Below are 25,153 nucleotides of genomic sequence, written 5' to 3'. Positions count from 1 at the left end.
TTCATGCTGATCAGCTTTATAGGGACTGCATATAACAGCACATCATTTCTTTGGTCACATCCTTCCCAGAGAGATGTAGATTCTGGGCCCTCAGTTGCCTGGTAATTCTGGAGCCTCGGTTGCCTGGTGAGAAATGCTAACTAAATGAATTTGGAACGTTTCAGAGTTTGGAAGGCTGAGACCCGTGTCCTTTATCAGTGTTTGTAAGTAAATTTTCTGTTTAGATTTTGGAATTCAATAGTGACCTCCCATGTTAATTTTTCTTAATTTTATTGATTTTATTTTCTTACTGTTCCTGTTATATATATATGTGTGTCTGTATATTCATAACTGTGGAAATTTGACCCTTCATTTATTCACTGACAGCCAAATAAAGGCAGATCTGTCATGGGCCAATGCCATGTGTCTAGTTCCTTTTCAGTTCTCACCTTCCATCAATGCAGTTCCAATTCCTGATCCTGCCTCTGCAGACAAGCTGGTAAAACTTTTGCCATGCAGAGCTTGCAGTAAGATTTGCCGTGTACCTCACCATGCATCAGCTTTGGAACTCACTGAATCTACTTTTAGTACCTTGTACAAGGAGGGTGTGAATGGAAAAGCTGCTCTGCCTGGCTGGGCATCACTTCTCGTTCTGACAAACACCCAAAAGGTGAATTTGTGGTCTGCAGCACGGGGGAGCAGTGTGGTTCTTCCCTCTCCTGAGGCACTGATCCTGCCTGTGTTCCCAGAGCTTTTGCAGACTTGTTTGTAATTTCTGAAAATGACCTGCAGCTAATGGGCAAAACTGACTTGCTGGTTAATTAGGTGAACTCAGGAGTGTGTGGTGCTGAGCCAGGAAGAGGGAGTGATCAAAGCCTTGGCACCTCATTTGTGTTCTTGTGGTCTTGGCTGCACACTCTGAGCGTGTGTGTGCATAAAGCAATGAGAGGTGAACCCTGTGGACTTGTTCCTTCCACAGCCCACATGGACTAAAACCCACATGGAGTGGGAAGGAGCAGCCACCTCTGCTGTGACATCCCTGCTGTCCCTGCCATGCTGTGTGTGCTACTTCCTCACAAGACAAGTTTTCTCATGACAGTCTCCAGTGCTGGATTTAGGAATGTTTTTATTTAAAGCATAAAATTTCTATTCAAATGGTTAGAAATCAATACAAGAGCAGTTATGACTGCTTCCCTTGCTTCACTTCTCATCTTCCAGCTCTGCCGCTGTTTCTGCACCCCATTAATTGCATTACTTACACTGTAGCTGTGAATGAGCAGAGGGGGGAGCCTGGGCTTGGGTTAGTCAGTTTTAGTATTGGACTGTGCCAAACTGGCTGAGCCCCCTCAGTGGAGCTGCTCTGGTGAGGATCCAGATGAGCCCCGGGGCTGAGCAGGAGCTGCAGCCCCAGCGAGTCCGTGTCCCCCGTGGCGATGGCGCTGGGGTCGCGCTGTGGGCACGTCAGCTGGAAACATCACCAGAAACCACAGGGCAGCGTCCACGTGAGCCAGTGCTGACCACCGCTGCCAGCACAGGCTGCTCCCAGAACGAGCCCTGGTGGCACACGAGGCTCCAAGCCTGGCACAAGCTGGTGCTCTGCCGTCCGCTCCCTACGCGTGGTCGGTCACTTGGCTGGTGGCCGCGTTGCTGCCGAGCCCTTTCCAGGCGCGGAAGCTGAAGAAGGTGCTCACCCCGTAGATGATCATGGTGACACAGGCGAAGAACTGGAAGAGGAGCACATCCCACGAGTGAGCACGGGGGCTGCCCCAGCCCTCGGCCCTCCCCTGCCCGCGGTACTCACGGAGGCGGCAGCTCTGCGGTTGTAGTCCCACTGCCGCCAGGACGTGGGCTGCACGGCGGCCGCGCACGTCACGAAGGCGGTGATGTACAGCACGGTGGCCACGGCGTTGTAGATCATCAGCTGGGAAACAAAGAGGAGCTCCTGAGGTCTGGGCTCAGGCTCGTGCGTTTTGGGGAGAGGCAAGAGGAAAATGCCCAGGTTCACATTCCTCCCCATGCCCCAGGAGAAGACATTAAATGCTCCCCAGGTTGTGCTGGGAGGTTTTTGGGTGACAGCACAACTGCAGCAGTTGGTGGCTGTAACTTTCTGGATTGACACAGGATTTTCTGGTTTGACCATTTTCTAATCAATTCAAGGGCATAATGAAACAATGTCACTGTGCAAAGTGCAGGGGACTTGGCTCCATCAGCCCAGAAGAGACTGAAGCCTTCCCCAACTATCTTCCCAAGACGTTTCCCTCTTGGGATCCCCCCTCACTCCCTCTCAGCTACGCACCACGAGGGGCCAGGGGATCATGTAGAACTTCTGATGAAGCTGCAGGAGGTAAATCACGAAGAAAAGGAGCGTTAGTATCCAGAAGAAGAGGGACACAAACATCACCCAGCCATATGCTGCATGGAGGTGGTACGTTGTGGCGGCGATGAGAGACCACACCAGTAAACCGAGCACCTGTGGGGTGAAAAAGGGAACCTGTTCAGGGGCTGCTTCCTGCAGGAGAAGCAAGGAACATCGCCCACAAGCCCGGGCACACCAGCACCAACAGCAGCTGGGTTCCCCTCAGTGCGGGAAAGCAGCGGCACACTCGGCAGGAGAAGGACTCCTTGGAAAGCCGCTGTGCCCCTGTGTAAGTCCGCACCGCCTATTGTCATGGAGGAAACACAACAGCCTTTGTCCTGCCCGCGTCCAACGCCCTGCTGCTCGGCTGCCCCGACAATGCCTCCTTGTCTGTCACATCCATTTCTAACACTCGTGATCACAAAATATGTGCTGGGAGAAACATGCAGAGGGGGCTCCTGCAGGAGTGGGAGGTGGCACGCGTGAGCTGCCTGCTCTGGCTGCTGCCGGGGAAAGCAGGGGTCTGTTTAAGTGTGGCCTGAGCTGCAGAGGTGGGACACGCTGCAGAGCTGAAAGGTCTCGGCTGCTGGTCTTGCTTCCTTCTCTTTCCAGGTGCTCCTACAAGGTACCCCCAGCAGCATCCTGCCCAGCCCCTTCCCTGAGCGATTGTCTCTGTCACCACCAGCTCAGCCATGCCCAGGGGCTGGAATCAGGAGCCAGGAGCCAGGTCTGTGCCAGCTGTTTCACAGTGGCTGCTCAGGGCACATCCCACAAGGCTGCCCCGAGGAGAAGGGACGAGAGAGCGGGCTGCCACGCGGCGGGGCAGCACCGTGGGCAGGTCACAAGAGACCCAGTACGCCGCTGAACACCCACCCGTGCACTCATGTGGCACCGCGGACCCGGGGACATCACCAGCGGGAGATTATTGGGGTTGCCTCCGATGCTGAAGCAATGGGCAGTGATGTGCTGCTCGATTTGACGGTGCAAGGACCCTTGGGCTCCTCTGAGAGCAGCCGCCAAAGCCTGGGAGGACAACCTGGAGAGCTGAGAGTGTTCCCGGGAGCGTGAGAGCCTCACGAGCATCCCCAGCACAGCTCCCCTGGAGTCACTGGGCGTCACACAGCCCCGACCCACTGGCTGTGCCCTGCGGAGATGCCCGCACGGATCAGCCCGTGCCTGGCACTGGGAACCACCCGGCACTGAGCGGAGTTACAACCGGCAAGGGGTGTGAGGACAAGAATCCGACTTTACAACGGGAAGGAGGAGAGAGGAGGCTTCGCTGTCTTAGGGGTGGCCATTAACTAGGGTTAGACAGCGGAGATGGGGCAGGAGCGGCAGCCAAAGAGAGCCGGGGCTGTTTCCACCTGAAGAAAAGCACCCAAGTGGGCGATGCCCTCCCCCGTCCGCCGCGCCCCCTCCCCGGTACTCACGGCCTGGGCGCACATCAGCCCCCCGAGCGGCGAGAGCAAGAAGGAGCCGTCCAGGGCCGGGGGGGAGCCCGGGGAGACGCTGCGGGCTCGCGCGGCGCCGGGCAGCCCCGCCATGCCGCGCACCGGCCCCGGCACCGCGGGTGGCTCCGGGGCGGCCGCGCTGAGCCCCGCGGCTGCCCCCGCCCCGCCGCCCCCGGGCATGCGGCGGAGCCTCCGCCGGGGCCGCGCCGCGCTCCCGGTGTGTCGCCGCGTCCCGCCGACAAAGGGCGGCCCCACCGTGACAGCCCCCCCGCTCCGCTCCCCGTATCCTGGCGATGCTCTGCCTGGAGCAGTCCGGGGCACCGCGAACCTTCCGTGCAGCCGTGCTCGGTGCTCACCGGGGACATTTGGTGGCCTCCGGCGCATCCCGGTGCCGGTGCTCCTCTGCGGGAGCCGGGCGACACGCGTCTCCGTGTTAAATCCTGGAATAATTTGGGTTTGAAGTGATCTTAAGGCACCTCGTTCCAACCTCCTGCCATGCAGGGACACATTCCGCTAGACCAGGTTGCTCCGAGCCCTTGGACTTGCTCCAACGTGGCCTTGAACGCCTCCAGGGACGGGGCAGCCGCAGCTTCTCTGAGCAATCTGCGTAGTGCCCCATCAGCCTCGGCTCCGGGAGACTCCTGTCAGCCCGCATCTCGGGCTGGTCCGGGTCACTCTGGGTGGCAGCAGGACCCTCTGGACTATCAGCCACTGCTCTCCGTTTGGTGTCATGTCCCCAGGGCGCCCCGGGTCCGATCACGCAGGTCGTTAATGCAGACAGTGGCACAGGGCTGGCCCGGTATGTCCCGAGGTTGTCCCGGCAGTGACCGGACACGGCAGCTCGGCTGGAATCTGGGATCGGACGCGACTTCAAAAGGCTGTGCAATGGCAAGTCAGGATGGCCGAGCGGTCTAAGGCGCTGCGTTCAGGTCGCAGTCTCCCCTGGAGGCGTGGGTTCGAATCCCACTTCTGACAGCTACTTTTGCGCCGCCCGCGGGCTCTTTTAGCTGAGGACGGGGGGCGGGGGCGTGAATGAAAACAACCAAAAGCGACCAAAAGCGCGCAATTAATGTCAGTAAAAATCAATTAATTAACTGCAAGCCGGGCGTAGCGCAAAATACACGATCTGTCAGAAGTGGGATTCGAACCCACGCCTCCAGGGGAGACTGCGACCTGAACGCAGCGCCTTAGACCGCTCGGCCATCCTGACACCGCTGGGCGGCCACTGCGGCCCGTGGTTCACTTGAGGGCGTTGTGCAAGCGCGCCGTGAGCTCGGTCACGCCGTAGCTGCGACACCGCCCTGGGGCGCTTTTCCAAAGCCCGAGCACCCTCTGCGTGAAGAACTTTTTCCTAACATCCAGCCTAAACCTCTCCTGGCGCAGCTTCAGCCGCTCCCTCAGGTTCTATCACTGGTCACAGACAGCAGCGATCAGCATTACCCCTCGTGAGGAAGCTGCGCTGCCCCTCCTGAGGAAGCTGCAGCCCACAATGAGCTCTGCCCTCAGTATCCTTTTCCAGGCTGAACAAGCCACTCCTCACATGGATCCCTCTAGACTCTTCACCATCCTCACAGCCTCAGATAGTTCTTGTACTATGGTGCCCAAATCTGCTCCCAGAACTCAAGGCGAGGCTGCACCAGCACAGAGCAGAATGGGACAACCACCTCCCCATCCTGCAACTACGTTTAACATCCCCAATTCAACCCAAAAATGTGATGGTTGAGGCACAGCTGAAATTTTTTGCTGCATACATTTGCTTGAGACTAATAGCTCTAAACCAGTCTGAAACCAGGAACTCTGGCAAGCGGAATTACAAGCTCTAAGAGTACATGCAAGCTCTTCCCTGCACTAGGCTGGTTCATGGGAGGCCATGCCTTCTCCTTCCTCCACCAGGCATTAGACAGGAGAGTCATGCTGGGGGAAGCCTGGGGGAAGCCTGGTTCCCTGCTCAAATCCCTCCTGGCTGCACAGAGAGCACCCTGTGACTGATGGCTCATCAAAATGGCTCCAACCTCTGCGCAGGCAGGTGTGTGCTACACTAAACTGACCTCAGACTCCTCTTCCTCACCCTACATGAATGTAAAGATATTCCTGCTGTTCCAGCTCTGGAGCTGACAATGAAAAAAAAGATATTATAAAAGACAAAGCTGCAGCCACAACCTAACCCTTCAGAAATAGATATATAAACCACAAGGAGACAGGAAACGTAAGAAAACAAAATATACTTTATTAAAATTAAGCATGTTAGCACCTCAGTGTAACCTGGAGAAGTCAAACAGTCCAGCAGGTAACCAGTCCAGCAAGGCTGAATGGCTGAACATCCTGAAGTGCATCCTGATGGTAGAAAAAGTACCATGACTGTCAGGACATGCACGTTCTGAACAAGCTCAGATGCACAACCAGCCTCGTTTGCAAGGAGGGATGTTGTGCCTACTGTCTTGATGGGAGCATCTAGAGCTGCTGGACCAATCACATATGTTAGATCCCATGGTGGAGCAGGTATCTCCTACAAAAGAAACCAAAAACAAACCCAAAACAACAAGCCAAACCAACCAAACGAAAAAATCGCCGCTAACTCGACTCGCAGAAAAATCGGTACAGCACAGAGCTGGAGAGCTACATATCAGATTGGAGAATAAATTAAACTGAAGTAACAGCAAGGACTTAGTACATGGATAGACATGTAGCATCCTTACAGATGACCATCCAACTTGGCACACACGTTAATAAAAAATGACCCATGCATCACATAGCAGGCTGTGACCACCTGGAGCTGAACTGGCTTCAGGATCTACAGAGAAACCTCCGGCTACAAAACCCCACGGTGCCCTTTTGTTCAGTTGTATACAGTGTTGAAGCTGATGGTTGTAAAGCTACACTAGCCAGTGTTACAAAGATTACATAATTTCAAACTAAAGATACTTTTTACATTTAGAAAATACCTCTATAAAATTTAGTAAAAGTGACATCCCAATCTACTGAGCACAATGCACTCCGTTTCCAGAAGGATCTCACAGAGCCAGGGAACACCTGGGAATTCTTCCCTCCAAGGTGAGTATGGGCACACTGTGGTGAAGTGCCTTTTGCTCTCAACATCCATCGTCATTGCCCACTGCCACAGGGCCATGCTGGGGCACCAGACACTCCCCTTCTCCTCCTCCTCCTCCCAGCTGCTGAGGGATCTGTTCCACCAGCCAGGCTGGAAGTGCACAACCAAGCCAAACCCGTGGCTTCGCTACCCTCGCTCCACCCTTTCTAGCCAACGCTGATTTGGTTTCCTTTTGCAGAAAGTGAAGGGACTGATGCTGGCTAGAAACAGAAACTACACAACCATTCCACATAGATCTGTTACAATACTCTTAAATCTTGGTTTAGAACACACAAGCAGGTTTTAGTATGGTCTTGCCTAATGTACAGATTATTAGTCATGCCAACTAGTTTAGGATTAGACAGGAAAAGTTTGCAACCACTGCAGGTAAAGTCACTTCTGTTTCATCCTGGTTCTCAGAACGAAAGCCAAGGATTAAAATTCCAATGTGTTACAAAGCCTCCATTTCTTTAGAGGGAGTCTTAAGCCAATGAGATAAACTACAGCTGTTAAGTGCCACCGTGTTCTTTGTACCAGACTGCAATCCTTACTGGTGTCGAGACCATGGAGACATCTGTAACCAATACACACGCGCTGCAGAGAAAGCAGAAACTACACGGTACAAGAGCACTCTTTAATCTGGGGCTTCTGTCACGCTAGGAACAGCAGTCTTTTATGGCATCAGTAATTTACTGAAGAAACACATCACCCTGAGAGGGTTTCTAAAGCTTTCCTCCACTGAGCGAGGCTGAACGCCGCATCACCGACCATCCTGTGATGGGGACAGCGCCCGCGGCAGCCGGACACGCCTTCTCCAGGGTAGTGTTGCTGTAACCTCACTTGACACACAGCGAGTTTATTTGCTCAAAACTGATACCCTACGTCCACTTAGTGACGACTCGGGTCCCATCCACGCTGCGAGCAGCGCGTTCCGACACCGCACACAGCGGGTTTGATGGGCCCGGCCTGAGGCGACCCCGGGGACAACACCGGGGCATAACGGCGCTGATCCAGTCCACGGAGCTGATCCAGTCCGGGCAGGGGAATGCGAATGCCTTGCCCGGCTGGGGGCTGCTGTGGCGTGGGCCGAGCCGGGCACGGAGCGGCCGCGGTCCATCCCATCTCTGCTCTGCCCGGCACCGCACCGCGGGCGGCGGAGGCTCCGGGATGGAGAGCCCCGCGCCGGGCCGGGCACGGGCAGCCCTCAGAGGCCGTGGCGCTTGCGGGTGCCGGCGCTGGCGGCGTGGAGCAGCCGGTCCTTCTCGCGGATCTCCTCGCGGAGCTGGGCCTCGGCCAGGCGCAGGCGACGGATGCTGCCCTTCATCTCCTTCATCTTCACCTCCAGCAGCGCGATGATGTCGCGCTGCTCGTTCAGCTTCCTCAGCAGCTCCTCCGACGTGGTGCCCGACGACAGCGAGTACGAGTGATCGGGGGGGCCGCCCTCCGCCGGGCTCTCCTCCCCCGCCGCCGCCGCCGCCGGTACCGGCACCGGCAGCCGCACGGGGCTGGGCCCGATGGTGGCGGCGGCCCCGAGCTCCACCTGCACCGTCAGGTCGATGGGCTTCACGTCCTCGGCCGCGGGCGGCGGCGGCGGCGGCGGGGCGGGGGCGCCGGGCCCGCTGAGCCTTGCGCTCGTTGACGCCGCGCAGCGGGAAGATGGTGGGGACCCGCACCAGGTAGGACTTGCGGCCGCCCTGGAAGTGCTCGCTGCAGACGCGGTGGCCCGTGGTGGGCTGGAAGGTGCTGAAGCAGCCGCTGACGCCCGCCCGGGAGACGTTCTTGAGCCAGAGGCGCCGCAGCTCCTCGTCCTTGGGGAAGGTGTAGAAGTGCAGCGCCTTGTCGCGGTGCGAGTTGTTGTAGCAGCCCGGTACGCAGCAGGTGAAGCCCGGCATGGCCTCGCGGGGCGGGGGGACACCCGCGGCGAGCGGGGCGAGCGGCCCCGCCGAACTACAGCTCCCACAAGGCCCGCGCGGCCTCTCGCCGCCGCCGCCGCCGCCGCCCCGGAACTACGCGGACCACAATGCACCGCGCCGCCGGCGGAACTACCCGCCCCACACTGCGCCGCGGCCCCTCCCGGCGCTCGCGCGCGCGTCTCGCGAGAGGCGGCGGGACGCGGGAGGCGCAGCGGCCGTTAACGGGTCCGTCATGGCTGACGGGCGGTCCCGGGCTCGGCCCGGCCTCAGGCGCAGCGGCCGCCACAGCGCGAGGGCGGCGGCCCAGGTGCCCCGAGGGATCTGCAAGGGCGGGCGGGCGGGCGGGAGGGGAGGAAAAAAAGAAGGGAGGAAAGGAGAGTCGCTGTTGGGATCGACCATCCCGTGGGACCCGCCCGGTGCCGCCCGCCCGGTCGCTCTCGGTTTGAGACGGCAGCGAGGCCTCTGAAGCAGGAGCGGAGGCCGCTCCCTCACCCTTCTTCGCCTTTAATCGTGGAAAATGGACCGGAACCCCTGACTTGGGCTCTCGGCGGGTTTAGGTGGCGGCTGTGCTCTGAGGACTCCGTCCACGGGAGGGTTTTATCCTGGAACCCCCTGGATGATTCCCAGGGCTGAATTGTCTCCCGTCCACAGTGCAAGTGTCACCATTGTCAGAAAGCCAACACGCGCAGTTTCTCTTTAAAATTTGGAAAAAGTTTCCTACCAGCTTGCTTAGCTTGTTATTAGAACGTGGGTGGTGGATGCTTTTGCTGTTGGGGTCTTTAATAATGAAAATACTGTCACTGAATTGCTTGTCTCTTGATTTCTCTCTAGACTGGATTGAGTGTACAAAATAAGAGTAAATCTGTCAGCAGCACCTTGGCAAAGCAGAGACTGGCAGTGTTCCCTGACCTCAGAAATGGCACGCCACGGCTCATGCTCAAGAGAGTCATGCAGAACCGTAAGTGTCTTTTTTTCAGGAGAATTGAGAACAGAAAGACAATGTTTTTGTGAAGTTAAGGAAACAGAGGGAGTCCCTTGGTGGCCCATTATCCTTTCCCTGTTACACGAGACAGAAGTCAGATTGTTGCATGACTGATTTATTAACAGAGGAGTCACTGCAGGGCACCTGAATGCAGGATACAGCTGCCTGAGAGGCCAGGCCTTGCTCTGGTGAAATCATAGCTTTAAAGATCCTCTTCAAAACCCTCTTCACTTGGTCTTCTTATCCTGGGGACTGAGCACATTATCCTTTGGCTGTGGGATCAGGTGTGAGTTATTCTGCTGCAGTGCAGGGAACCCCTGTGCTGCCACCTGTCACCACTGGCTTTGTCACTGCCAGCCTTCCCAGGAGCAGAACCCAAACAGTTTACACCAGCTGTTTATTTTAACCTGCTAGTAAATGTTGTTTACAGCCTGTAGTGTAGATGTGACACCCTGCTGTATTGAACTGAGGAAAGGAAATGTTCTGGTTTGTTGGCAGAGCCCCAGGTTTCACCACTGGCACCTCAGATATCTAACCATGAAGACACACAAGAAGCTCATGCAGAAGTCCCATCTAAGAGGGCTTCCAGCACGTAAGTAGGGTTTTTTTTATAATTTACACTTTTATTACAATGCCAGGTAGAGCTGCAGTTTCTGTGGTAGAATTGGGGAGCAGGACTTCTCTTCTGCTTGTGTTTCAGTGATCAGAATTGCATCTTGTCAGGTGGGATTGTCAGAAATGCCTCTCCAGCTTGGTTTGTTTTGGTAGGGGGGAATTGCAGCTGCCAGATGTTGCTCCTGAGGACACATCTGTCACCGTGTTCCACATGAAAAAGAAGAGAAAAAAACTCAGCATTTCTGAGTTTGAGAGGGCAGCAGAGAGACGCCTTCCCCAGTACCAAGGTAAGGCTGCAGTCAGGAGTTACCTTGCTCAGGGCTGCATTCCTGTCAGCTGCTTCTCACCTGCTCAGCTCAGTTGGCAGGAGCTGCCCAGTTGGGCAGTTGTAAGTTTGGAATCCAGATTGCAACATCTCATGCAAAGGGGATAATGGAGAAAGTAAAAGCCCCCATCCTCTCAGATTTAAAATAAACCTTTTTTAGCCAAGTTCTAGGCTCTGCCATGACTATATATAATTTCTTGACTACTTTTGCAACTTGGTGTTCTTTGAGTTTTGGAGGTGTCTCCAGAGGAACCCTGCCTTCTTCTCAGTTCTAGAAACTTTAAAATGCATGCAGCTGCATACTTTCCATTGCAATGATACAAAATAATGATAAAGTTCTTTGTGAGCAGAACAGGTTTGAGTTCCAGTTTCATCTGTGCAGTAGATGTCTGTGTTTCTAAAACTCCACATGTGTTTGGGTTGGGTTGCTGGAGGGTGGTTGTGACCAAGGCCTAACATCTTGTTATCAATGTGGTAAAATTAAAATTTTTAAATCTGAGGGTATATGCATATTATATTTTCATTGAAATAAATGAAATATCTTTCTTACCCTTTCAGAAATTGCTCATTAGATTTCTAATATGCAATTCTGAAATGTAGACAAGAAATAGTGAAGTGACCCTGTTACCTAATTCTGTTTGTACCAAAGTATGATGTCTGAGGATTGTAGCATGGCTGGCTCTGAAAAGAGGGAGATCCATTGGGATGTTCCTGTAGCCTGTTGTGGAAAGGGTAATTTCTCAGCTAATGTGCCATCAACTTTTTCTAGCTCAGTCAACGTTGGACAGCACAACTATGGCTCGGTGAGTTTAACCTAAAGTGTCTTAACTTCTGTCTGCCCTGGCTGTGATCCCATCTGAAGGGGTGAGGAGCAGTGCAGCTGCCTGGGTTCATGTTCAGGAGCTGTGTTTGTGTTAGCAGTAACACAGGCATCTGCCCTCCTGCTGGTGGAATTTCAAGGTATTGCACCACACACCTTTTGATTCTCAGAAATTGTGGCTCTGCACTGTATGCCTGGGTTGGTCTAGCTTGCATTGCTACTGTTGCTCCTCTCTTTACTTGCTTGGATCATTCCTTTTTTCCTTTCCTTCTCATGATTCCAGCAGTAAAGCAGTACACATTATACCTTAGAATATTATGTAAATCAGTACATAGTATACCTTACAACATTATGTAAATCAGTACACAGTATACCTTAGAAAATTATATAAATCAGTACACAGTATACCTTAGAATATTATCCCTGCCTGTTCATAGTTTTATCACATCAGTTGCATCTGTGCAGCATTTTCTGGACTTTAAAACCTTTTAGTGAGTCTAAGAACTTACTTTCTGGTGTTGCCTTTGTACTTTGTGTACTTTGCAAATGACCCTGGCCAAAATCAGTCCAGCCCAAAATCACCTTTCTCACTGCAGCCCTTGTGGGGTGCCACACAAGATGTTTTTTGGGGCTGCATTCTGTACTTCTGTCTTTGAACCCTGCCTGGAGAGAGGGGCAGGAGGTCACTGAGCATGGTCAGTCTTCAGGGTAGAGAACTCCTGCAATGAGAAACATTTCCTTTGGGTGCTGCTATCAGCTTTAGGTGTTGCTATCAGCTCTCATCTTAAAACCAGTCACAGTGTGTTGGTAGCTGTACTTTGCTGAGAGTATTGATAGTAAGTAGATTCTTAAAGTTATTGGGAAGTCCTCCTACCACCCCATTGTCATCTAATGTATATCTTTACTCTGAAACATTTTTTTTCCTTTTTATTTTTTGTTATTTTAAGATGTTTTATATTTCTGACCCTTTTGTCAGCTGCAGTGTTGCAGTGTCTCAGAGAGGCTTTAAAACAGTCTGCTTCCTGATCTCTGTGCTACATGTCCTGATGTTGGGTGGTAATATGAAAATAAACAATTCATTTAAAGACTGACTCATAATCTTCAAGTGTTTTTTGGGGAAATTTCTCCTAGTTGTGCAAAATGTGTCGCTGTTAGTGCCATCATGTCTGCATTCTGCAGTGTGTGCTGTGACAGTTTCCCCCCTCTCTTTCCAGATCCCTTTGCATGTCTGTGGGTTCCTTGCTGGCCCCAGACACCGTTGAGAAGAGGGGTTTGCACCGGAGGCCCAAAATCCGCAGGGCTGTGGACATGCAAGCGTTTGAAGGCAGAGTGGAGCAGAACATGCTGAAGAGCACAGGTTTCTTAGTGCTGTTATTTCTCTTTTGGGAGGCAGGGCCTTATGTTAAAGGGGCTTTTAGAAGCATTTACTGAAGCGTGGTCTGTATTTTAGAATTTAATATTTACTAACACCTTCACAGAAATAGAGTGGGATTTGGGAGGCAAGATTAGAATGAGGTTCTGCCTCGGCAGTTCCTTTGATTCTATGCTCTTAAATATGTACTTTGCATGGTTTGGTCATTTAAACCACAGGAATTGTTTGGGATTCTATGCTCTTAAATATGTACTTTGCATGGTTTGGTCATTTAAACCAAGGAATTGTTTGGGATCATCTTCATCTGTGGGTGCTGAGGTCTCTATTGGTAGGGAGAGTTGTGGGCACAGAAGTGGGGTCATACTGTGTCAGTGTTTGATCTGTTGAGGAGTAAAATTTGGTTGAATGACTTAAATAGTGAATTACACAAATCCTAGTAGTATAGTGTGTCCCTGTGACCTTGAACAGTTTTTCACACAAAATTTGTTTTGAAACTTTCTCAACAGGACAGGACGATCTTGTGGACTCACAATCTGCATCTGGGATTCGAACAAGCATCCTGACAAGTGATGCAGAAATGATGATGAATAGCACAGAGCTCTTTGTTCAGCCCCAGCTGGATGAAGAGAGCCAAAATAAATTATCTGCTCTTGAATCCCAGCTGTCAGATTCAAAAGCTTCAGCACAGAGGAGCCCGATTTCTGATGCAGATCAAGAGGAAGCAAGGCTGGAGGGCCTAGTACCCAGTGTGAGCACAAACCAGGGGAAGACCCAAAGATACTCCAAGAGCTCAAGCCTTGATGATGAGCATGTTGGCAGAATGACCCATGTATCTCCAGAAAGCCCTGCAAAACAGGAAGAAGAAAAGCAAGACCATTCCCAGCAGAGTAACCCAGCGGCACAGATTTCTTGTACTGAAGAAGAGGTGGTTTGCAGTGAGTACTGTGGGTTAAGGCTTAGCAGGTGTTATCTGAACTCACAGAGTGGTTGAGGTAGAAAGGGATCTCAAGGTTATTTTCTCCTGCCCCTCTGCTCTGGCAGGGCCACATAGAGCAGGTTGCCCAGGACTAAGTGGCTCTCACGAGTCTCCAAGGGTAATGACTGCAAACTGTCTTCCTTATGTTCAGATGGAGCCTCCCATGTTCCAGTCTGTGCCAGTTGCCTTTCCTCTTGGCACTGGGCATCACTGGGAAGAGTCTGGCTCTGTCTGCCTTACACCCTGCCTTCAGGCACTTGTATATATTGGCAAGATCTGCCCTAACCTTCTCTTCTCTAGGCTGAACAGTCCCAGCTCTCTCAGCCTTTCCTTCTAGGAGAGATGTTTCAGTCCCTTAACTGTCCTGGTGGGTGTTTGCTGGACTCTCCACTGTGTCCATCTCTCCTTGGTACTGGGACCCCAGAAGTGGGCACTCTAAATTGGTCACAAAAAATAAGGAGACAATATGTAGGACATGTAGACAGACTTGGAAGGAATCTCTGGAAGTTTCTAGTCCAGACCTTCACCGTGGTATGGTCACTTACTTGTCAGAGCCAACCTCTCCATTGTCTCCAGGCCTTAAAAATATTTGGACAGAGGCAGCTGCCTCCCTGCTCACTCTGTACCAATGCTTTGCAATTCCTGTTGCTTGCCAGTTTTCCCCTGGTAACTCTCCTTGGCATTCATTTCCCTGGCCTTGTCCTGGTTGTGTAAATGGGAGCAGGTTTTCTTTATACTTTCTGGACCAGGCAAAAGTTGTTTTGAAAGGACAAGGGAAGAAATTAACAGAAAAAGGTTAGTTGCTCAGAGCAGCTCCAATGGCAGGCATTTTTAGGACAAAGGGATAGGTAATGCAAGTAGTGGAGGATGTGGAATAGGGGACTGATCCAGTGAGGGGAAGAGGAGGGGGAGTGAGCTGATCTTTAAGATGCTGGAGTTAATAAGGCATTAGTGTCAGATGTTAATGGTGACATAGTTTGCTCTACCACAGGAGGCTGCTGGTGGTGTTGCTCCTCAGTGTCAGCTGAAAAACAGTTGCAAAGATTTTTCCAACTGGTTCCTAAAGTTCGATGCCAACTCCCTAAACTTCTTGAAGTACACACAAATGTTTATTGTGTGTCTTCTTCTCCCTCCTTTGTTGGTTTTTTATTTGCCAGGAAAGCTAAAAGAAAATTTAAAAAGCTACCAGGAGACACATTAATGATCTGTTCTAGGTGTTTATAGATGGAGCTCCTCTCTGCCCTCCAAAAGTTCAAGTACATATTTGGGATCCCCAGTCACTCTAAATGTTTCCAGAATGTATTTGAGACAAGTTGTGTCCCATATAATTGAAGACCTAGAAGTAAGTGATACAGAAGAAGAGATGATTAATACAGAGAATGGAGTGGAACAGGAAAAGATTTTCCCTGAGGGTAAGATGTACTTTCATTGTAGAAAGGGAATGGAGTACTGTCTGATTTAAACAGAGTTTTTCAGGTGACTTGTAAAATAAGATTTATTTTACTCAGAGTAAAATAAGACTTAATTATACAGTAGATGCTGGAAATAATTTAATTCAAGACATACCAGAAATACTTGGACATTTCCAGACAAGCCTTTCTAAAAGTGGGCTGTGACTGGAAGTGGAATAAAGGTTCATATGTTTTGGCAGATCTGTACTACTGCTCAGCTTCCCATAGGAAAGATGAAGAGCTCTCATCTGGCTAATCTAAGCTGGTTAATATTTCACTGCACTTTAGGCCCTGTGTTGATGTAGGCAGCCCAATATTCTGGTTAGTGAAATTGATATAACTGATTTTTGCACTACCTTTGCCCAGATTTCCTTGTGCCCTTCCCTTGGGCTTGGGGGTCCCAAGGCCTTGCCACACTTGTACTTTTCAGTGTGAAAACTCCCAGTTGCTGGGGAGGATGGTGAAAGTGCCGTTTGACAGATTTTGGTTCTGGACTCAGCCAAGATTTCCAAACCCTTCAGTGAATGACAGCATTGTCATGTGTGTCACGATGTCAGAGTGCCCAATTTTCACAAAGTAATTACCTGTGTGTGTTTCTGCTTAACTGAGCTACATAGTAACAGATATGTGGACTATATATGTAGTATAAAGGAAAAATGAATACTTAAGTAGTCAGTAGGTCAAGTTTTTAAACACAAGCAAGTCATGTGTCTGTGTATTTCTCATCCTGCATGCCAGAGGCTTGTCCTGGATGCTTAAAACCACTCTAGGCTCTCTTCTCTCTACAATGGAATATATCTCTTACAAAATTGTTTATTCAGAAAAATGGAGGAAATGAGGAGGAGAATCTGAGCACAAACTCCAGGTATTGTTAGATTTAAAGGAAAGTAAATTGGTCTTTTACACAATCACCTAAATTTAAAATGGCCCTAGAGATGGCAGATCTGGAGGAGCTCTGCTTACTGTAAGTAAAATTCCTTCACTGGGATCTGATGGGTCTCTAATTAGGTGGCTGTGGAGCAAACACAGAAAAAGTTGGGCATTTCTCAGCTCTGAAGGGAACTGCTTTTCTTTTTTACATCTTATGGCTGAGTTTATTTATCACAAATAAATTCCAGTGGTGGTTGAACTGTGTGCTGGTGGTTGGCTGGAGTTTTTTGTAGGTGAGATGTATGATGGAATTTATTATTTTAGCTGCAGAACGTGGTGCAAGTGCTCGATATTCTGAACATTTGGAGAAGAAACTGGCTGAAAAAGCAGAATTGCAGATAACTGCAGCACAGGACAGCAGAGGTGAAGCAGAAAGGGCTCCTTCAGCAGGGGAGGAACTGGAAGAAGGCAGCACTGGAGCCCAGGGCTCTCCCAGAGCTGGTGAGGACACCTCTAATGCTGGCAGCTCTCTGTAGTGCCAGGATGCTCTCATGCTGCACGACTGGCATCAGTGCTGAGACAGAGACTTAACTTCCTTTGTTTTCTGGAATCTGGGCTAATTACTGGGGAAATATCGAACTGATTTTGTCATTTTAAGCAGGAATGCATTTTATTTAAAGGGAAAGTGCATTTTATTTAAAGGGAAACCAAAACTGTCCTGGCAGTAATGTTAGAAATGTATAGTTACAGCAGGTATCTTCTATTAAAATCTACTAGTGGAAGTTTCAGAATCAGGCAAAGATATTTGTTTCAGTGCTTTATTTTTTCTGTTTTGGAAATCTAGAACGTGAGATTACCAGAGGCATTGGAGCTGGAAGTCTGGGCAGGCACTCTCGTGCCTCTTCCTCATTTGAAAAACCTGAAATGACTCAATTAAATGAAACTGAGGAACAAGGAGATGAACTACAGGACGAGGCTATGATGCTAAATTTCGATAATTCAGTGGAAGAGGATGCTGCTGAGGATGAAGCTGAACACCCTCCAAGTGAAGGTAAGGAATCTGCTCAGCATTTCTGTTAACATTGTTTTCTTTCCTGCTCTCACTTGTTAAGAAGTGAAGAAGTTCAAGAGTGAAGTTAAAGACAATGCAGATTAGACTTGGAGGAAACTGCTATGGGTTCATAGCAGAGAACAGGTGAGATGCTGATAACAGGAGCCTTGCCTGGAGGGAGTTATGAAAATCTGCAGACAGGGAGAAATTTATAGTCTGGCCCTTGTAATGTGACTGTAGCTCAGCTTGTCCCTTTGTTCAGGAGAATTTGCCAGTGGCTTAGCAAGATGACAGAGGTAACTTCTAGACTTTGGAGTTCTCTCTGGTTAAAAAGGATGCAGCTTTGTGGCAACCTAAATTAACCCAGCCATCAGCCACTGCAGCCTGCTCCTGAGTGTGTGTCTCTGCAGCCTGGCCAGCCAGCTGGGCCAGCACAGGGGCCCAAGGGAAGCCACCAGCCTGTGTGACAGGAGCTGTGGGGGTGGCACTGCAGCAGCCAGCAGCTGTGCTGGCTCGGGGTGCTGTGGGGCACAGCCAGAGCACAGGCATGTGGGGAGCTGGCTGGGTTTCTGTCTGCTGGCAGCACTGCCTGCTCCAGGAGTTCTGGAAAGAGACTTCAGCTCCTCCAGTACTTTTTTCCCAGAGGTTTCCATGAAGACTCCTGCGTTTGTCCATGCTCCAGCCAAAAACCTGCTGTCAACGCCACGTGTTGCAAAACCTGCTGCTCCCAGGTAAGCCTAAGCCGTGTCCAGCCTGGCACAGGTGGGGCTGGGGGCAGAGCAGAGCCTGGCTTTGCCAGCTGCTCTGGCAGCTGCCACAGGGAGTGAGCAGTGCTGAAGTCTGTGAGTGAATGTCAGTGCTCTTCCAGAGCAGGTCTGATGCCTTCAGGCTTTCTAATTAATGTTCTTGTAATATTTTCTTGTGCTAAAGGCCAAAACTTTTCCTAGGAGTTTTTCAAGTGGTAAGCCACTCTGGAGCCATAGATTCCAGGGAGGGATGCAGAGGCCCTTGCAGAAGAGGGGGAATTACAGATGGCAGTACACTGATCACATGGAATGACATACTTGTATTGACTGCAGAAGCCTGAAGCTGTGTGCAGTTGCCATGTGCTGACTAAAATGAAGCTCTCGTAGAGGCAGAAGGTGAACCTGTCCTCTGCATTAATCCAAATTAGTTAACACTTGCACCCTCTTGTCTGGAAATTTAGCTTCATCAGAACCACTAGCAGTGTTTCCTAGGGAGCAGGAGGAATTTTCTAGCCCATGACTTCAGAGCTTTGTCTATTAAAGCAATAAGCAAGAAGACAAAATTCTTTTGCCCATGTATGGGTGAACTAGAGAGAGTCAAGTGATCCACACACCCTCTCTGAGGTTTTGTATGTGTTAGCCTGAGGTTCTAGTGCTTTTCTGTTGTTTTCCATTTACATTCTGAGTGAGTCCATGGTTTCACTTAACTCTTCCATGTTACAATTTTTCGTATTTTAGAATGGCAGAGAATTGTAATTTCCTTTGGGACTTACAGTCTTGTTTAATGGGGGGGGTGGGAAACCCTACAGCCCACAAAAAAGCCCCCACAGAAGTTCTTAATAGTGTAGAAGGATTCCCTGCAGAGCAGCCTCCCCTGTCCACAGATGCAGAGGTGACCTATGGTGCTTCAAATGTTGTGCACTGCTGTACAGGGAATACTGCAGGGATGCAGTGGCAACTGCAGTCATGTGTTGGAGAGAACTCCAGTTTGCTGATAGTGTGTTACATGGGAACTCTGGAATCAAGGCAACTTGAGCCTGGATTGCTTCTCTCAAGGCCATGATGCCACATGAACTGTTTGCAAACTGCCCATGAGAGTTTTGAAGAATTGGGAGGGAGAAAAAATGAAGAGCTCAAGGTAGTTGTTATCCCTTCCAGTTCAGCTTAGGGTTTCTCCAAACTCAGCCTGCTGTTCTCTGCCTCTCCCTTGTTCATTCAATGTGTGAATTTTCAATTTTCCTCAAAGGTCTCCCCTGCAGCTGCTGCAGCCTAAGAAAGTTTCTAAGAGATTGGGAACATCCAAGAAGAAACCACGTGATCCTCAAGTACCAAGGAGTTTGATAAAGAAGATATTCAGACATTTTGCTAAAATGCCAGTAACCAGAGATGCATTCCAAATTGTTGAAAAATGGTACGTAGCAGCAAACTGCTCTTTCCATTATTTTTACTGTTGAGGTTTTTTTCTTTCTTTTCTCCCCTGAAGTAATAAACCTGTTGGGAGTGCTGCTGACAAGCTGACAGCCCTCTCTCTTCAGCTGGAAAGAGTCTTGGGAGGCCTGATACAAATGGGCAGAAAGGTGCCAAGTGTTGTGTGGGTATCTGATCAGTGCTGCCTTTCAGGAGCATCTGGGTTTTGTCCCAACAAATTGTAGCAGTCAGATTGTCTTTATCAATTTCCATGAGCAGGATGGCTCTGGACAAAGGCCATCGTGCTGGGCACAGTGAAGGTGTGCAATGTTCCATTGGAATGCTGGTTTCTCAGCTCTTTGCACCCTTAGACCTTGTTGTCTTCCTGAGTAAAGTCTGAACACTGTCACTGCAGCAGCCAATATCTGACCCTCAGTGCTGATTTCTCTGTCACTGGTGTCAGCCCCTGTTCCTGCAGGCGTGGGAGGTGTGGGAAAGGTGCTGGTTGTGCAGCTGTTTCACAGCTGTCTTGGCAGTGAAATTCCAGGGAGCCTGGGCTGAGAAGCCAAGCTTTGTTTGTGGGCTGAGAGTTTCTTCTCCCCCAGCTTCCCTGGCAGGCTGTGACCTGCACAAGGAGCAGCTCTGGTGCAGCTTGCCCTGCAGAAGGGGGTGAGTAGCTGGTGTTCACACACTCCACAGTCTGGTTTGATTTCCCCCCTCAGCTGTGAGAGATACTTCAAGCAGCTGAGCAATGATCTGGAAGCTTACACCCTCCATGCAGGGAGGAAGACAGTGGAGGCAGCTGACCTGGAAGTCCTGATGAGAAGGTAATGGAAGGGTTTTTACAAATCTGCAGTAGTGTTTGGTGGTGCTTTGATAGCCCAGTAACGCCTGGTTGTTGCCAGAGTGTGCACCAGCAGTGTTTGTATAGTAAGTGTGGGATCTGGGATTTACTGTGTGAGGCCACTTCTGTCCCAGGAGGCATCTCTGGATTTGGGTTACACCACTTGGTGGTGGTGGAGAGGCAAGAGGAAGTAGTGAGGGGTTGTGAGTGTAAGGAGTCACTTGAGGAACCAAGAGGAGAGGGATTTGTGTAAGGGTGTAGCAGTAATGTCTGGGGAGTGTGTAGAAGTGGAGAAATGCTAAGAGGGAGTCTGGGCTGCACTGTTTGCATCCCTGGGTGAGCTCTTTGCTAAAATCATCTGTGACTGACACTCTGAGCATTTTCACATGTCCTGCTGTCTGTTTTGGTGACTTGCTCTTCCAAACAAAATACAGCTCTTCCTGTTGCTGCACAAGCTGATGCTGGGGATCCAAACTGACAGTTCCTCTCGAGAGCAGCAGAAAGAGCCCCCAGCCCAGGAGGGCAGGGCTGGCCTCTCCTAACAGCAACATTCCTGGACAGCAGCCTGGAAGGGCTGTTCTCAGAGCTGCCTCACTGGTGTTCTGTCCTCTGGATGTTCACAGCTGCCCCATCTCCTGCCTGGATTTACTTTGTTCTGTGACCAAAACACAAGGGCTTTATTCTTGGCTTGGAAGCCCTCTGTGAGGCCTAAAGCAATCCACCACTTTTCATTTAAATTTATTACTCTGGGTGGTTGTTCTTAATCTCCGTTGCAAGAGTTTCAAATGTGATGTTAAAGTCACCTGGGGGATAGCACAGGGCACAGCTGATGACACTGGCTTTGCATGGGCCTCTGTAGGTGAGCTGGTGCTGCTGCTTAAAAAGAATAATCTGTTGCTGTCCTGATCCAGAGATTTTGTTTTCCCACTTGACAGGTGTGTGCTGAGGTTGGTATGAACAGGCCAGAAGGCATGATGGGTTACTTGTCCTGCTTTGGGAGTTCCATGTACTTGTTGTTTCACCTTGTTCTAGATGTCTTTATGCCTTTTTACTGCCTCATAAAGAGATCAGGAATTGTTGCTGGCTCACGCATAAGAACAGCATCTCTGTTCCTTCCACATGGGAAGTGTGAATAAATGTTGCACTTTCTTTCTACAAAACTGGGAGATGATGATTTTTTTCAGGCCAGTCAGCTAAATGGTGTACAGGAAAACTCCATGGCCTACACACTTAGCAAATGCCAACCACCTCTGAGTTGTGACTGTAAAAAAAATCTGGGTACTGAGTTATTTCCTTCTGTCACATCATTCTGTGCACGTCTTCAAAGAGTAGAATTTATCCCACGGTAGGTGGATTGTGAATTTAAAAAGCAATGAGCCTCTGCTTTGGTCCTGATCAATATAGATGAATATCCCCATGGTAAACAGTGGGAAGCTGCTCTGCAGGAACCCTCTGGGTCTCTCTGCTCTGCTGTGTGGGCAGTCCTGGCACTGCAGCATGCACAGGAGCTCAGAAGCTGCCTGCAAACACGAGTCTGGAGCTGTTTGTCACAAGCAGTCAGAGCATTTCACCTCCTGAATGCAAAAACATCACTGCAAGAAAACTGTACTCTGAAATTGAGTGGAAGCACATTTCACTAACAACTTTGTGTGTTCCCTGCTCTCTCTCTGGCCAAAGGCAGGGGCTGGTGACAGACAAGATGCCGCTGACGGTGCTGATAGAGCGTTACCTCCCCATGGAGTACCGCAGGCTCCTGATTCCCGTGGCAGTGAGTGGAAATAAAGTGATCCCCTGCAAGTGAAGCTGCAGGGCTGGCCCCAGGGGGTGGGATGGTTGGTTGTTGCATGTCACTGCTCCAGGTGATGCTTTTGTTACAGGTAATTTGACTATCTGTGTTTTTATATGTTACCTTTGAATACTCGTACAGTTCTGATAAATAAAATGTTACATGTATCTTTTTGTGATGCCAGTGCTGCTTATGCCAGTGAGCTTAGAGGCTCCTCCTGCATTGTGGTGTTGAAATTGTTCCTGGCAGGCGTTTGGCTGTGTGAGTGCTCTTCATGGCAGCCATGGTGCCCCTTTGTTTTGCTCTGGTGTTCCTGTACAGGCAGCTGCTGCATGGAGGAGCTGGTCCGTGCTGTGCTCCTCACACAGGGAAACAAATCAAAACTGTTGTGTGTGGTTGTGCTGCTTCCAGGGAGCCTAAACTACACTAGGAATGAGATCTGACACAGCAAAGGATGCCAGGGAATGTGACTGTAGAATAGTTCAGAAGCTGGGAAAGAATAATGCCTGTCACATGTGCCAGTTTCAGAGGGATGGAGATGGATGTTGGACTTTCTCTTCAGTTCCTTCTGGGCAGCCACTGTGGCACGAGTTGTTTCTCCCCACCTGAGGCTGTCCTAAGTCCTGCTGCAAGTATGGATCCTCCTCCCCTCTGGGTTGTGCTGTGTGTGCACTACAGCCTCCTCAAACCACAGCTCATGGGCACTCCTGGAAATCCAGGCCAGCTCTTGGCAGCAGGAGCTGGAATTAAACAGGTTCTGAGCAGCACTGAAGGACACAATGGCCAGTACAGTTAAAACCTCTTCAGCAGGCAATGCCAATCCAAGTGGCAGGCGTTTTTCAAGGGTTTTTTTCAAAACATAATTCCATTAATACAACAAAGAGCATTTTTTGCTGATGCAGTGTGACCGAAGGGTTGGAAAGAGAAGGGTCCTTTGAGAAGCTCTGCTGGGAGCAGTGTCTGATGTCCTGCATGGATTCCCTTCTCCCCTGTGTGTCAGAGTTCACTTTCTTCTCAGCAGGAGGTGCAGCTTCCCTGGGGGAGCAGTGGGAGGGGGCAGTGCTTTGCACCTGCTGCCTGTCAGCTGTGGGGCTGGCACTGCCTTCGGAGTTCATGGAATCCTTCAACTCACTGCAGCCTTCTCCTGAGACTGGGTGCATTCCAAACAGTACAGGCCTGTTTGGCAGGCTGGAGCCTCAGAGCTTGTAACTTTTCTATCAAACTGGCTTGTACAGATATCAAAATATATATATTATATATTATAATATATATGTAATATATGATATTATTATATATATTATATTTTGTATAATATATAATATACAGATATCAAAAATATATATTATATTTTATATATTATATATGTTACATATTATATATAATAGATATTCTAAAGTATAGAATATATTTTATATATGATATAATTAATTCTATAACAATATATAATTATTCATAGGTATTCATATATTAATGTTATATATTATACACTATATACAATTTATATATTATATGAAATACATATATAGATATATCAACCCTAAATATATAATTACATAAATATTCTCTCAAGGAAAGGAAGATCATTCTGTCAAGAGCAGCTTGTGTCAGACCTGTGAGCTCACTTGCAGATAAGAGAATGCAGCTCTGCAGTTGCTCCCACAGTCATGGCTTTGGAATGATGACAAGGGCCTGTTATTGCTGTGGAGACATGGAAAAAGAATGGAAACATGGAATTATGTGTGTCATACCCAGAGGAATGAACTCGTACTCCAAGTCTGCCCAAGGCTCTTGTTTTCTTCCTGCTGGCCGCGGCTTCACAGCAGTAGTTCAGGTTTTTGTAGTGTACTCTCAAGGCACAATTGTATTTAAAACAAGCCGTACACAGACTGCGTGGCCGTGTGGATGCAGCCGCGGAGCGCGGGGGCTCGGCGGGTGCCCGGCCCCGGCCCGCTCCGCCATGGCGCGCGCTCCGTTTACCCGTCCCCATGGCAACGGCCACGCCCGCAGGACCCCCTCGCGCGCCGCCATAGCTGCCCACGCAGCGCCTGACGCGCGGGCGCCGCGCGGCGGCCGAAACCGGCCCGTGAGCGGAGGCGGCCGGCGGGCGCCTGCAAGCGCTGGGCGGCCCTTGGGCTCCGCGCTGTCGCGGAGCACGCTGGGAGTGGGAGTCTCGGCCCCGACGGCACTGAGGGGAGCAGAGCGGAACGGGGACACGGTTCCCACCGTGCAGCGCGCCGAAGGGGGGACGGGGCTTTGCGTGCTCCGCCTCTCGGGAGTTGTAGTCTCGGCGAGAGACAGTGACGGACGGGCAGGAGTGACGCGGACTGCGCTTCCCGTCGGGCGGCGCGGCCCCATTGTGGGCACGCTCGCAGCCCATTGGCTGCCGGCCGCGGCCGGGCCTCGCTCCCCGCCCGCTGACACAAAGCGGGTCCAAGATGGCGGAGGCGGGCGCGGGGAGCCCGCACGGCGGGGACGCGGCACCGCCGGGGCCGCCCGAGGAGCAGGAGCTGAGCCGGCGCCTCCGCCGCCTCTACCCCGCCGTCAACCAGGACGAGACGCCGCTGCCGCGCTCCTGGAGCCCCAAGGACAAGTACAACTACATCGGCCTCTCGCAAGGCAACCTGCGCGTCCACTACAAAGGTGCCGGGCTGGGGCGGCGGCGCCGGGCTCGGCTCGGCCCGGAGCGGGACGGCCCCGGCGTGGCGCTCGGCCCGGCCGCTCCGCGGGGCCGCGGGGCGCGGGCTGAGCCGGCAGCGGGTCCGGCGGCCCCGGGGCAGGGGCGCCGTGAGCGGCGCGGGGACGGGCGGCGCTGCGCTCCGGGCTCCTGCTCGGGCCGGGCTGCCCGCGCTCGGCAGCGGAGCCGGGGGCTCTCCCGGGCCGAGTGTGTGGCCTTATATAACGCTGTGCTGTGTGCTCGCCCGGGCCCGGTGCGGGCAGACCGTGTGTTTACTCTGTCGTCCCGCTTAAAACCCAGCCGGGGCTCGGGTGGCCCCGACACGCTGCGTAACCGGGGCTGTGGCTGCTCGGGTTGACACCAAAGAGCTGCTCACGGACTTCGGTGCGATGTTTTCCTTGCTCGCTGTTGGAGCTGTTCTCCCTACCCACCCAGCGGAGAAGTGAT

The 25,153-nt window shown here is 51.1% G+C and overlaps 4 protein-coding genes and 2 non-coding genes across 11 annotated transcripts in view; 3 read left to right on the top strand and 3 right to left on the bottom strand.

Annotated features, from left to right (window-relative positions):
- Positions 1-1,097: 1,097 nt before the first annotated feature.
- Positions 1,098-4,276, bottom strand: LOC121333949 (plasmolipin). Of its 2 annotated transcripts, none has more exons than XM_041400778.1 (4): positions 4,143-4,276; positions 2,276-2,449; positions 1,781-1,900; positions 1,098-1,703 (listed from the first exon to the last, which is right to left on the bottom strand). In XM_041400778.1, the coding sequence occupies exons 1-4, from the start codon at positions 4,149-4,151 to the stop codon at positions 1,590-1,592; spliced, it is 417 nt and encodes a 138-aa protein (XP_041256712.1). In that variant the 5' UTR covers positions 4,152-4,276; the 3' UTR covers positions 1,098-1,589. The 2 variants fall into 2 exon arrangements, with proteins under 2 accessions (XP_041256712.1, XP_041256711.1); XM_041400777.1 differs by lacking the exon at positions 4,143-4,276 and adding an exon at positions 3,766-3,897.
- Positions 4,277-4,678: 402 nt separating this feature from the next.
- TRNAL-CAG lies at positions 4,679-4,761 on the top strand. The gene has a single exon. It is a non-coding gene; the product is annotated as a tRNA-Leu (tRNA).
- Positions 4,762-4,913: 152 nt separating this feature from the next.
- Positions 4,914-4,996, bottom strand: TRNAL-CAG. Its single transcript has one exon. It is a non-coding gene; the product is annotated as a tRNA-Leu (tRNA).
- Positions 4,997-5,993: 997 nt separating this feature from the next.
- THAP11 (THAP domain containing 11) lies at positions 5,994-8,766 on the bottom strand. Its single transcript, XM_041400591.1, is given in 2 exon segments — positions 5,994-8,454; positions 8,456-8,766. Coding segments are annotated over 2 exon segments (687 nt in total). The 3' UTR covers positions 5,994-8,078.
- Positions 8,603-22,199, top strand: CENPT (centromere protein T). 4 transcript variants are annotated; one of them, XM_041400590.1, is made up of 14 exons: positions 8,603-8,741; positions 9,619-9,745; positions 10,268-10,361; positions 10,538-10,671; positions 11,479-11,512; positions 12,744-12,886; positions 13,408-13,836; positions 15,092-15,289; positions 16,523-16,699; positions 17,043-17,249; positions 17,833-17,980; positions 19,242-19,406; positions 20,125-20,229; positions 21,924-22,199. In XM_041400590.1, exons 2-14 carry the CDS (start codon positions 9,721-9,723, stop codon positions 22,045-22,047), a joined length of 1,983 nt encoding a protein of 660 aa, XP_041256524.1. In that variant the 5' UTR covers positions 8,603-8,741; positions 9,619-9,720; the 3' UTR covers positions 22,048-22,199. The 4 variants fall into 4 exon arrangements, with proteins under 4 accessions (XP_041256524.1, XP_041256522.1, XP_041256521.1 ...); XM_041400587.1 differs by lacking the exon at positions 8,603-8,741 and adding an exon at positions 8,962-9,094; XM_041400589.1 differs by lacking the exons at positions 8,603-8,741; positions 21,924-22,199 and adding exons at positions 8,962-9,094; positions 21,182-21,908.
- A 2,026-nt stretch (positions 22,200-24,225) lies between these two features.
- The window catches only part of RANBP10 (RAN binding protein 10), a 64,899-nt gene continuing 63,971 nt past the window's right edge, over positions 24,226-25,153 (top strand). Inside the window, exon 1 of one of the 2 annotated variants that reach the window (XM_041400961.1) lies at positions 24,226-24,672. In XM_041400961.1, the coding sequence (XP_041256895.1) occupies positions 24,468-24,672 (205 nt within the window). In that variant the 5' untranslated portion in view covers positions 24,226-24,467. The remainder of the gene's footprint in view (positions 24,673-25,153) is intronic. The other variant, XM_041400960.1, reaches the window with a different exon arrangement.

This window comes from Onychostruthus taczanowskii, unplaced genomic scaffold (assembly GCF_017590055.1).
Source record: "Onychostruthus taczanowskii isolate IOZ18803 unplaced genomic scaffold, ASM1759005v1 scaffold18, whole genome shotgun sequence".
Classification (NCBI taxonomy): Eukaryota; Metazoa; Chordata; class Aves; order Passeriformes; family Passeridae; genus Onychostruthus; species Onychostruthus taczanowskii.
This window is presented reverse-complemented; position numbering and strand designations above follow the sequence as displayed.